The sequence below is a fragment of the Tachyglossus aculeatus genome, chromosome X3 (assembly GCF_015852505.1).
Source record: "Tachyglossus aculeatus isolate mTacAcu1 chromosome X3, mTacAcu1.pri, whole genome shotgun sequence".
Taxonomy (NCBI): Eukaryota; Metazoa; Chordata; class Mammalia; order Monotremata; family Tachyglossidae; genus Tachyglossus; species Tachyglossus aculeatus.
Genome location: NC_052099.1, coordinates 35,032,680 through 35,044,749, shown reverse-complemented (window position 1 = coordinate 35,044,749; position 12,070 = coordinate 35,032,680). Strand labels below are relative to the sequence as shown.

The 12,070-nt window shown below is 54.3% G+C and overlaps 1 protein-coding gene across 1 annotated transcript in view; it reads right to left on the bottom strand.

Moving 5' to 3' along the window:
• Positions 1-6,936: 6,936 nt before the first annotated feature.
• The window catches only part of BCL2 (BCL2 apoptosis regulator), a 62,807-nt gene continuing 57,673 nt past the window's right edge, over positions 6,937-12,070 (bottom strand). Inside the window, exon 4 of the mRNA XM_038770298.1 lies at positions 6,937-9,648. Within this exon, the coding sequence (XP_038626226.1) occupies positions 9,514-9,648 (135 nt within the window). The 3' untranslated portion in view covers positions 6,937-9,513. The remainder of the gene's footprint in view (positions 9,649-12,070) is intronic.

Genomic DNA, 12,070 nt, shown 5'->3' with positions numbered 1-12,070 from the left:
CCACCCCATCACATATATTTAGGGGGATTAAGACCGTGAGCCCCATGTGGGACACGGACTGTATCCAATCTGATTAGTTTGTATTGACCCCAGCACTTAGTACCTGGAGAATCAATCAATCAATCAAGCGTATTTATTGAGCTCTTACTGTGTGCAGAGCACTGTACTAAGCGCTTGGGAAGTACAAGTTGGCAACACATAGAGACAGTACCTACCCAACAGAGGGTTCACAGTCGAGAAGCAGCATGGCCTAGTGGACAGAGCACAGGCCTGGGAGTCAGAAGGTCATGGGTTCTAATCCTGACTCCGCCACTTGTCTGCTATGTTACCTTGGGCAAATCACTTAATTTCTCTGTGCCTCAGTTACCCCATCTGTAAAATGGGGATCAAAACGGGGAGCTCCATGTGGGACAGGAACTGTGTCCAACCCGATTTGCTTATAATAATAATAATAATAATAATAATAATAGCATTTATTAAGCGCTTACTATGTGCAAAGCACTGTTCTAAGCGCTGGGGAGGTTACAAGGTGATCAGGTTGTCCCACGTGGGGCTCACAGTATTAATCCCCATTTTACAGATGAGGTAACTGAGGCCCAGAGAAGTGAAATGACTTGCCCAAAGTCACACAGCTGACAACTGGCGGAGATGGGATTTGAACCCATGACCTCTGACTCCGAAGCCCGTTCTCTTTCCACTGAGCCACGCTGCTTCTCTAGGTATGCACCCTAGCGCTTAGTCCAGTGCCCAGAACGTAGTAAGCTCTCAACAAATACCACAATTATTAGTAGTAGTGGTAGGTCATGGGTTTGAATCCCGGCTCCACCACGTGCCTGCTGTGTGACCTTGGGCAAGTCACTTAAATTCTCTGAGCCTCAGAGACCTCATCTGTAAAATGGGGATTAAGACTGTGAACCCCGCGTGGGCCAACCTGATCATCTCGTATCCCCCCAGCGCTTAGAACAGTGCTTTGCACATAGCGGACAAGTGGCAGAGCTGGGAAGCAGCATGGTTCAGTGGAAAGAGCGCGGGCTTTGGAGTCAGAGGTCATGAGTTCAAATCCCGGCTCCACCAACTGTCAGCTGTGTGACTTTGGGCGAGCCACTTCACTTCTCCGTGCCTCAGTTACCTCATCTGTAAAATGGGGATTAAGACTGTGAGCCCCCCGGGGGACAACCTCATCATCATCATCAACCATCACCATCAATCGTATTTATTGAGCGCTTACTATGTGCAGAGCACTGTACTAAGCGCTTGGGTAGTACAAATTGGCAACATATAGAGACAGTCCCTACCCAACAGTAGGCTCACAGTCTAAAAGTCATCACCTAGTAAACTCCCCAGCGCTTAGAACAGTGCTTTGCACGTAGTAAGCGCTTAATAAATGCCATCATTATTTATTTATTATTTATAGTAAGCGCTTAATAAATACCGTCATCGCCAGCGCTTAAAAATACCGTTAAAAAAGAACAAAAAGACCCAACCCCCCGGAAATGTCTATATGTGACCACATGATGGCGTTGGTTCTCCACGGTGGCCGGAGCCCAGGTCGGGAACAAGGGGACATCGCGACATAGCGACATCGCGACACCACGACAACGCGGCCCTTCTGGCCCTCGGTTCCCCCGTGGAGTGGTGACTTTTCCCCAGGCTCTGGCAGGCGCGGGCCGGTGGCCCCCGCGCCGCCCGGAAGCCTCAGAAATAATAATAATAACGATGATGGCATTTGTTAAGCGCTTACTACGTTCCAGGCACTGTACTAAGTGCTGAGGTGGACACAAGCAAGTCGCCCCACGTGGGGCTGACAGTCTCAATCCCCATTTTACGGATAAGGGAGCTGAGACCCAGGGAAGTGAAGTGACTTGCCCAAGGTCTCACAGCAAATGGAGGAGTCAGGATTAGAACTAGATTGTTGCCAACTTGTACTTCCCAAGCGCTTAGTACAGTGCTCTGCACACAGTAAGCGCTCAATAAATACGATTGAATGAAGTAATTAATTAATTAAAACTAGAACTAGGACTAGAGAAGCAGCGTGGCTCAGTGGAAAGAGCACGGGCTCTTTCAGTCAGAGTCAGAGGTCATGGGTTCGAATCCCGCCTCCGCCACAAGTCTGCTGTGTGACCTTGGGCAAGTCACTTAACTTCTCGGAGCCTCAGTTACCTCATCTGTAAAATGGGGATGATGACTGTGAGCCCCACGCGGGACAACCTGATCACCTTCTATCTCCCCCCCAGAGCTTAGAACAGTGCTTTGCACATAGTAAGCGCTTAACAAATGCCATCAAAAAAAAAAAACTAGATTAGATTGTTGCCAACTTGTACTTCCCAAGCGCTTAGTACAGTGCTCTGCACACAGTAAGCGCTCAATAAATATGATTGAATGAAGTAATTAATTAATTAAAACTAGAACTGGGACTAGAGAAGCAGCGTGGCTCAGTGGAAAGAGCACAGGCTCTTTCAGTCAGAGTCAGAGGTCATGGGTTCGAATTCCGCTCTGCCACATGTCTGCTGTCTGACCTTGGGCAAGTCACTTAACTTCTCGGAGCCTCAGTTACCTCATCTGTAAAATGGGGGTGATGACTGTGAGTCCCACGCGGGACAACCTGATCACCTTGTATCTCCCCCAGTGCTTAGAACAGTGCTTTGCACATAGTAAGTGCTTAACAAATGCCATCATTATGATTATTATTGTTATTATTATGACCTTCTGACTTCCAGGCCCCTCTTCTGTCTATGCCGTGCTGCTTCCCCAGAAGCCTAGTGATTCCTAGTTTATGGGGTTCGTCCACTTGTCGGGGTCCCCACTGTGAAAGGGACAGAGGGAAGTGGGAAAAAGGGGAGGGGTCTGAGGGAGGGAGGGGGGATTTGTTGGGGATGGAGATGCAGGGAAGGGAGGGGAGCCAGCCTGGACTCTTCTGCCTGAAAATCAAGGCACAGAGCGGGCCCGGTGTTTTGCATAGTTTCCTCTGCTTTCTTGAAAAATCAACCAATTTTCTGCCCCACTTGCGGAGCCCCCACCCGGGCCTGTCGGGAACCTGGGAAGTTGGGGGCTCCTCACTGTCCGGTCTGTACCCATGTCCACTTCTCTGCAAGACCCCCTCGCCTCCATCCCCCACGAGGCCTACGCCACTCTCCCCTGCCTCCCACAGGCCCCACACAAGACCGACCTTGTCACCTGCAGGGTTCCCACCAATTCCCCCTCCCCCACTACAAGACCCTCCCCACCCACCCCCATTCCCCCCACGCCCTGCACAAGGCACAGCCCAAACCAATTAGCAGCCACAAACGCAGAGATGTTTTGGATTTGGCCGACATCCACAGCCGCCCTCCCTGAGCCTTGAACTTCGATAAGATCCCCAGCCCCTTCCCCCCGCAACGTTTGCACCTCTCGGGATCCTGTGGGACATTTAATCCTGGCGTTTCTGGCCCACTTTCCCGTAACTTGTCAAAGAGACGTTATGTAAGAGGCTTCGATCTCCAAGAGACTTTTCATGAGAGACTCGGGGCCTTTCCTCTCCAGATGAGGTTGTGGACTTTGCTAGGAGCTGAGGCTGAACAGAACCCACCCAGAGCCCAGCGTGGAGGCCCAGAGGACACTAACCCTGGCAACCTCATGTCCTTCTATCTCCATCGGCTCCCCCAGCATGGAGGCCCAGAGGATGCTAACCTGGACACACTGGTGCCCTTCTACTCCCTTAGCTCCCCCAGCACTGAAATCCAGAGGGTGTTAACCTGGGCAACTTCTATGCCCTTCTACTGCCTGGCTTCCCCAGGGCAGAGGCCCAGAGGGTGCTAACCTAGGCAACCTCATGACCTTCTAACCCCGGACCCTATTAGGCAAATGGCATCAAGGGAATTTCATTTTTATAGTAGGAGGGAGAACAGAAGAACTGAGGCAAAGAGAAATGAAGTGATTGCCCAAGGTCACACAGAAGATCAGTGACAGAATTGGGATTAGAACTCAGGTCCCCTGACTTCCAGGCCTGTGCTCTGTTCACAACGCCACCTGCTTCTTTGACTTCCTTTTCCCCTTTCCCTTTCATGGGGCATTGGAGGCGGGGCAGTGGCTGGGGGACGGATTGGTGGCTGGGGTGGCCGGGGCACAGCTCACCCGCAGGCTGCCTGGAGCAGGGAGTCCATAGGGTATTCATAGACAGTGGCGGCGGCATTGGTTTGGGCAGTGCTGGGATGGGCACCAGACTTCAGAGCCCGATGTTGTGGCTGATTTAGCGTGGGGGTCACCCCAAAGAGGGCCGTCGTCACCTGGAGGTCTTGGCCATCGTCGTCAACAAGGCCCTAGGCAGGAGGTGGCTTGGGACAGGACCACTGAGCTGCGAGCACAACCCAGCCCCGGCTGCTCAGCTGCTGCTACCCTACCGCCCTGGCCCCTCAGCAATGCTAGAGTCCGGCCCTCCAGGGAAGACTGAGACATTGCTCTGGACCGCACAGAGCCACCTCAGTCATTCGGTGCTCCACTCTGACAGTGGCCATTGTGGACAGTGACCCGGGGGTGGACAGTGGCTATGGCAAGTCCTCTTTCCACAGTGGGCTGACCCAGCACCATCCTGCCTCACGGGGGTAGGGCAGCCGAGGAATGGCCTCTCTGGGACACACTACCAGGTCCAGCTCTTTTGGAGTGTACTCTCCTGAGCATTTAGTACAGTGCTCTGCACACAGTAAGTGCTCAATAAGCATCACTGATGGGTGGATTGATTGATGGATTGGGGAGCCCATGTTCACCTGCGATGATCGGCTGGTGCTGGCTGGCTGAAGTCCAGCGGGTGGAGTGGAAAATCATCCACGGAAGGGAAGTGGATTTTCCTCTTGCTGTTAGTAATAATAAATAATAATAATAATGGCATTTGTTAAGCACTTACTATGTGCAAAGCACTGTTCTAAGCGCTGGGGGGGGATACAAGGTGATCAGGTTATCCCACGTGGGGGTCACAGTCATAATACCCATTTTACAGATGAGGTAACTGAGGCTCAGAGAAGTGAAGTGACTTGTCCAGGGTCACACAGCAGGCATGTGGCCGAGCCGGGATTCGAACCCATGACCTCTGATTCCAAAGCCCGTGCTCTTTCCACTGAGCCACGCTGCTTCTCTGCTTTCTACTTAGTAGAAAGTAGAATCTCCAAACCAGACAGACACTTGGCTGTTTGCAAGGCTGGAAATACATCTGGAGCCCAAATGTTCCGTTTGTTCGGTTGGAATCATAGCAGTCACCTTTCTGGCAAGCCCCCCACCCCCACCCCGCTGCAGTCGCTCTTTGTTTCTCTAACGGGCTCTTCCCAAGCCCCACCACAGATGCCAACAGGTGCCGATGGGTGGCTTGTACAGAGACCTGCTGTACTGTGATCTGGAGAAGGGGCTCCCTCTCCACTGGAGCGTCACCCAACTGCCGGGTGTCCCCCACCCCATCAGTTTGGATAAGGATGGGCATCCCGGCCCCGCAGTGGAGAGGCTCTGAACAGATCCGTTGAAACAGGTCCCCGGGCTCGAGAGTGGTTGGACTGTTCCAGCGTGTCCCCTGCCCTTGGGCCTCCTCTCCCCCGGCCCCCAACCAGGCCTGGGCCCGTGCCAGGACCGAGGCAGCGGGGCCACGCGGACCTAGAAGACTTGATTCATGGGGCCTGGACACATCCTGGATTCTGCATCCTGGGCAGGTGTGAACAGGCTCAGGTGTGCCAGCTTGTTGGGGTTTTGTGGGGGCCCTGGTAGGATCTGGCAGGCTCCTCAACCCAACACCCCTACCCTGGCCCCACCACCATAACAACCATTTCCCCCAAGGGGGCAGAAGGCTCACCATGTCCCTCCCCCCGCCGCCCCCCGGGGAACCTCTGGTCCCTCTCCCTCCAATCTGGGGTGAGGGGTGGTGGACGGATGGCTCCGAGTGGATTTCTGCCTGCCATGAGGTGGGTGGAGGTGTCTGCTGCTGGATGAGGCCAAAGGGCAGATCATGCAGCTGCCCTCTGAGACAGAAGGAGAAAGAAACTAGGTGGATTGAAGCCCTTCTACGCGTTCACTGCCCCAACATGTTCAACGCTAACCAGGTGGCAGCGGCTTCCCATGAAGCGTATTTGCCCCCCCCCACCCCCCCACATGGGCCCCAGTTAAAGTGAATTAACCCTGCAGCCCCACGGGCCAGGGTTTGGGCACAGCTGTTGCACTACCCCCTCCTCCCCCCAGCCCCGGGGAGGCCCAGATAAGCCTAGATGCCACATGCCATCCCTTTGACTTGACACTGAAATGTACTCGTCACCCGGCTTCTAAAGCAACTTGGGATGCTCGGCCCCTGGAGTCTTGAGGCTCCATCTAACGGCAACCGTGTCATCACAACGGCCGGGACCTGGCTTCAATGTTCGTCACTCGTTCCTAGCTAGAGTCAGAAACATTGCACAATTGACCACTGCAAGGTCAAGTCATCCCCCCACTGATTGTGCTCAATGCCTCAGGCCGAGGTCTTCCGAAGCTGAGGGCTGACCCCCTCGGTGCCCTTCCTCTCTTTCAGAATCCCCAAGGGCCGCCATCATTAGGGATTAGGCTGGAAGATGGCCCATTCCAAACAGTGTCCCCTGACCCTACCCTGTGAGGTGCCATAAATCGGGGTGGCCCCTAAAGGGAAACGGCAGAGCAGCCAATCTCCCCTAGACCCGGCTGCTTACCCTTGGCAAAGCTCTGGCTTCAGGGGATGGATCCCATGGGCCTAGCCATCCCTCTGATGGGTCCTCCACTGGACCCCGAGCAGGTTCCCCCAGCCACCCCGACCAAGGTGACCCACTGTCCGCTTTAGATTGGCTCCAGGAACCGCTCCCTCGCTGGGAGGATGACCCAGAACAGGGCACGGCTATAGCTGTCACATTTCATGGCTTCCTTTTTGCGGACTTAGTGCAAGCATGCACGACATCAAATGAGTGAGCAGGATTTTCAGCCAGCAGAGATTAAGAGGAAATCTTGTTCCATTATATCTTTCTGAAATATTAAAATACAAAATGTAACATTCTCGTCATCTTTTCTACCAAATAGTGTAGAGGCCAGAACTAAATAGGATGCTGAGATGCACAAATCTAAAAAATAAGCAGCTTTGAAAACACGTCAACTACAGCATTAAACACTGAACATAATACATTCCATAGTTAATACATAGAAATGGTTTCTAATGCCACAAAGTTATTCCATGAGCGACCCGAGACTGTTTCTACGCTTAATGAGATTGTGTCCTGACTTAACAGCTGAGCAGGTATCTAGCTCTCTTGTGGGCAGGGATCGTGTCTACCTACTCTTCTGTACTATACTCTCCTAAGTGCTTAGTAACAGTGCTCTGCACACAGTAAGCGTTCAATAAATATGACTGATTGACTAATTGACTCACTGTCCCCTTTCTGTTGTTTCGGCCAGTCAGGGGGCCATGGCTGCAGGATGTCCACTGACTCCCGGGCCATCTGGCGGGAACCAGGTCCTCGGGCACAAGGCAGCCACAAGAAGGGCAGCGGGGACGTCTGTGGACGATCAGTCGTCCCTCATGGCAGGGACCTTTCGGGCCAGGTGTGCACGGCCCCCGTGGCCCCGCTCCACCCCAACCTGCTACTCCAGCCAAATCCCCAACCCTGTCCCCGCAGAGGGGGCAGCGCCGGAGGCACGGGTTCCTAGGTCCAATCTCTGGCCTAAAGGGGTTAGTGGGTCACCCTCTCCCGGTGGCACTTTCCTTTGTTTGGGCCATGGTCAAGCAGCTGCCCAATGAGAGGTGGGGCACACGGATGGACGAGTGGATGGGGAGGCAGTGAGGCATTGGGATGGAAGGTGGATTGGATGGACAGATAGAGGGGCACCAGGAAGGATGGGCGGTCAAGGGACAGATGGTCAGGCAGTGGGACAGATGGCAAACGGTGGGGCACACAGATAGGTGGTAGGACAGGTGGGACACTGGGATGGATGATGGAGAAAATGGACGGTGGCATCCTCAGCCGTTTCTATCTCCAGTTGACAGTCTTTATAAGAAATGGCCTCCGTGAGAAACTCTAGTTCCAAAACTCCACACTTGCGATTGAAAATGGCCAGATGCCAGTTTAGGTGACTGAAAAAAGCGCAATGGAGCCCGCCAAGCTGGGCTGGAGCCTCTTCCTTGTCGGGGACTTTGTAGCTCTGCAGCTTCCGGGTTTGGCACATCCCGTGACTGGGAAGGATCTCGAGGTGGCGACCACAAGGACGAGGGGCTGCCCCGGCCTTGTGGCAAGGCAGAGCTGCTGGCTGCGACATGCTAGCTGGGACGTGCCAGCCAGGCTGAACTGGCCGGTGCGTCTTCCCTTGAGGAGGCGGGCCCTGGTGCCTCCTCCTTCTGGACCTATACTGGTGATGAAGGATTCTCAGACCATCCACCACCTTCCCTGCGTGTACAAGGCTTCCATCCCTGCTCCCCCAAGGCTCCGGCCATGCTGGCTGGTACACAGCTGAGCATTTGCATGTTCGAATTAACCAGTCTCCCTAACAATCGATTTCTTTCTGCCTTCAGGACAATGGGACCAATTGGCTCTTTGCTACCTTAACCTGGAGTTAGCTTAAAAAAATATAGCTTAAAAAAATATGCCCGCTCGAAACCCATCTCTCCCTCTGCCCCTGGGGAGAGTCCTGGTCAGGTCGGCCCCACCGGCAATGTTGTTCTCCAGGTGCGAGGGGACAAGCTGCCCTCTGTGCTGAAGAGACCAAGTGCTTGGCTTCTCTTTTGGCAGGAAATGGCCGTCTCCCAACTGGGGTTCCCTTTCTCTCAAGATTCAAATCCTCAGGGCGAGAGAACAGGATTAAAAGGAACAGCAACTCTGGGGGCAGGCAGGCAAGCTGGGTGCTGGCTCTTCTAAGGTGCGGTCCTCCTGGGGCGTGTCGGGTGGTGGGGGGGTGTTGGGGATAAGGATTTCTGAGGTACAGTTCTGTCAGTGGGCATGGACACAAGGATTTCCAAGGTATGGACCCTCCGGGGGATGTAGGCAAAGGGATTTCTGAGATGCGGTCTTACCAGCGGGTGCCGGCAAAGGGATTTTGGAAGTGTGGTCCTGCCAACGGGTGCGGGCACAGGGATTTGGGAAGTGCGGTTCTGCCAGCAAGCGTGGGCACAGGGATTTCCGAGATGCGGTCCTGCCAGTGGATACAGGAACATAAGGTTTTTGGAGGCGTGTGGTCCTGCCGGCGGGTGTGAACACAGGGGACCTGGGAGGTGCGGTCTTGACAGCAGGGCAGGCCCGAGGGATTTTCTAGGAAGCTCTATTGAGTGGCATTTGCCACAAGCAGCAGAGTGTCAGAAGTCAGGAGGTGTAACGTAAATGCCTTAAATAAATAAATCTCTTTCTTCACCATGTGAAAACAGGTGACATTTCCTTTTGGCAGGAAGTAACTGACAACATTTTAGGTGGGCAGTGTGTTCTCCTCGTACGACGCCCACGATGTCCATTCTGTGCCTCACAAAAGGGCCACTTTAGCAGTTTGGTGAGGGGTGGGAAGTCCGCGCCCTAGCCCGTGGGGGTTTCACTTGTGCCCAAAGTAAGCCCCCAAGGTGATGCAGGCTCCCACCACAATCAGGCTTAGCAGGGTCTTGAGAGAAAGCCACGAGAGATCCAGCCTCGGCCGCACCGGCTCTCCATACAGCTCCACAAAGGCGTCCTGGGAAGGAAAGAGAAGCACAAACAGGAACGTCAGCGGGAGGGGTGGGAGCTGGGAGACCCAGACCCCCAGGATCCCGACACCTGAGGGAAAACCCGGTGCTGTCTCTGGAGCGGATGATCCGGCAGGCAGAGGAACACGTGCGGCCTGCCAGGGGCACCTTCTCTCTCTACCGAGGCCAGCATGATTCCCCGGTCAACACATCAACCGCTGATAGTAATAATAATAATGATGATGATGGTATTTGACTAGCGCTTACTGTGTGCCAAGCACTGTTCTAAGTGCTGGGGTAGATACAAGGTAATCAGGTTGTCCCACATTGGGCTCACAGACTTAATCCCCACTTTGCCGATGAGGTAACTGAGGCCCAGAGAAGTGAAGTGACTTGCCCCAAGGTCACACAGCCGACAAGTGGCGGAGCCGGGATTAGAACCCCCGTCCTCCGATTCCCAAGCCTGGGCTCTTGCCACTAGGTCACGCTGCTTCTCTATGGTCTGGTCTAAGCACCAACGGAGGCCAGAGCAAGTCCAGCGAAGCAAGCCAAGTGTGCCCTGTCCTCCAGGGGCTGTCAGTTGTGATGGGCAGATGGGCGGGCGGCAGGCAGGATGGAAATCGCTGGTGTCCCCGCCGGGGCCAAGTACTCCGTGAGCCTCCGAGGACGTGTGAGTCACACCTGACCCTCCTCCTTCCCTCCCCGCCTCCGGCCACCTCGCCCTCTCTTTTTCTGTCCTTCCTACCGCGCCAGGCCCGTCCCCAGGGAGCCTCCCAAAATCCAGGCTGGGCTGCGTGGGTGGTCCATTCATTCACTCAGTGATATTTATTGAGCGGTCGGTGGTGGCCAGGCAGGGCGGGACAGGACGGAGGGGGACAGTCTGGATCCATGAATGACTGTGACTAGACTGGGAGCCCGTTGTTGGGTGGGGGCCATCCCTATCTGTTGCTGACTTGTACTTCCCAAGCGCTTAGTATAGTGCTCTGCACACAGTAAGTACTCAATAAATACGATTAAATGGATGAATGAGCGAGGACGACAGGGGTGAGTGGGGCAGGTGGGCCGCGGGGGAGTCATGGGGCGAAGGGTGGAGTGGGGGAAGGGGCGGAGTCAGCACGGGGGCTGTGTCCGTCTGTGGGCGGGACTCGGATGGGGCGTTTAATAATAATAATAATAATAATGATGGCATTTATTAAGCGCTTACTATGTGCAAAGCACTGCTCTAAGCGCTGGGGAGGTTACAAGGTGATCAGGTGGGGGGCTGACAGTCTTAATCCCCATTTTACAGATGATGTAACTGAGGCCCAGAAAGGTGAAGTGACTTGCCCAAAGTCACCCAGCTGACAATTGGCAGAGCCGGGGTTTGAACCCCTGACCTCTGACTCCAAAGCCCGGGCTCTTTCCACTGAGCCCCGCTGCTTCTCTGCTTGTGGGCGGGGGCTCGGAGGGGGGGCGTGGCCGTCTGCGGGCGGGGCTCTGCGGGGGCGTTTTTGTTGTTCAATCGTATTTATTGAGCGCTTACTGTGTGCAGAGCACTGTACTAAGCGTTTGGGAAGTACAAGTTGGCAACACAGAGAGACGGTCCCTACCCAACGGCGGGCTCACAGTCTAGAAGGGGGAGACAGACAACAAAACAAAACATTAACAAAATAAAATAAATAGAATAGTAAATATGTACAAGTAAAATAGAGTCATAAATCTGTACAAACACATATACAGGTGCTGTGGGGAGGGGAAGGAGGTAAGGCGGGGGGATGGGGAGGGGGAGAGGAAGGAGGGGGCTGAGTGTGGGAAGGCCTCCTGGAGGAGGTGAGCTCCCAGTAGGGCTTTGAAGGGAGGAAGAGAGCGAGCTTGGCGGAGGGGCGGAGTTGTGGGGGCGGCCCCGCCGTCTGTGTCGGGCCCCGGACGGTCCCGGGATCGGCCGATCCCGGCCCAGCCGAGAGGGAGGCCCGGGAGGGCGTCGGGCAGAGCCGGCGGGAGGAAACGGGGACTTCCTTTTCGGACCGGCATCAAACAGCTGGCGAGGAAGTGGCTGGCCCTCCTTCCCTCCCTCCCTCCCTCTGGGCCTCGGTGACCCCATCTGTAAAGTGGACATTGAGACTGGGAGCCCCATGTGGGACTGGGACTGTGTCCAACCTGATTATCTGGTATCTATCCCAGCGCTTAAAACAGTGCCTGGCACACAGTGAGCTCTTATTCATTCAATCGTAGTTACTGAGCGCTTACTGTGTGCAGAGCACTGTACTAAGCGCTTGGGAAGTACAAGTTGGCAACGCATAGAGATGGTCCCTACCCAACAGTGGGCTCACAGTCTAGAAGAGGGAGACAGACAACAAAACAAAACATATTAACAACATAAAATAAATAGAATGAATATGTACAAATAAAATAGAGTAATGAATACGTACAAACACATATACATATATACGG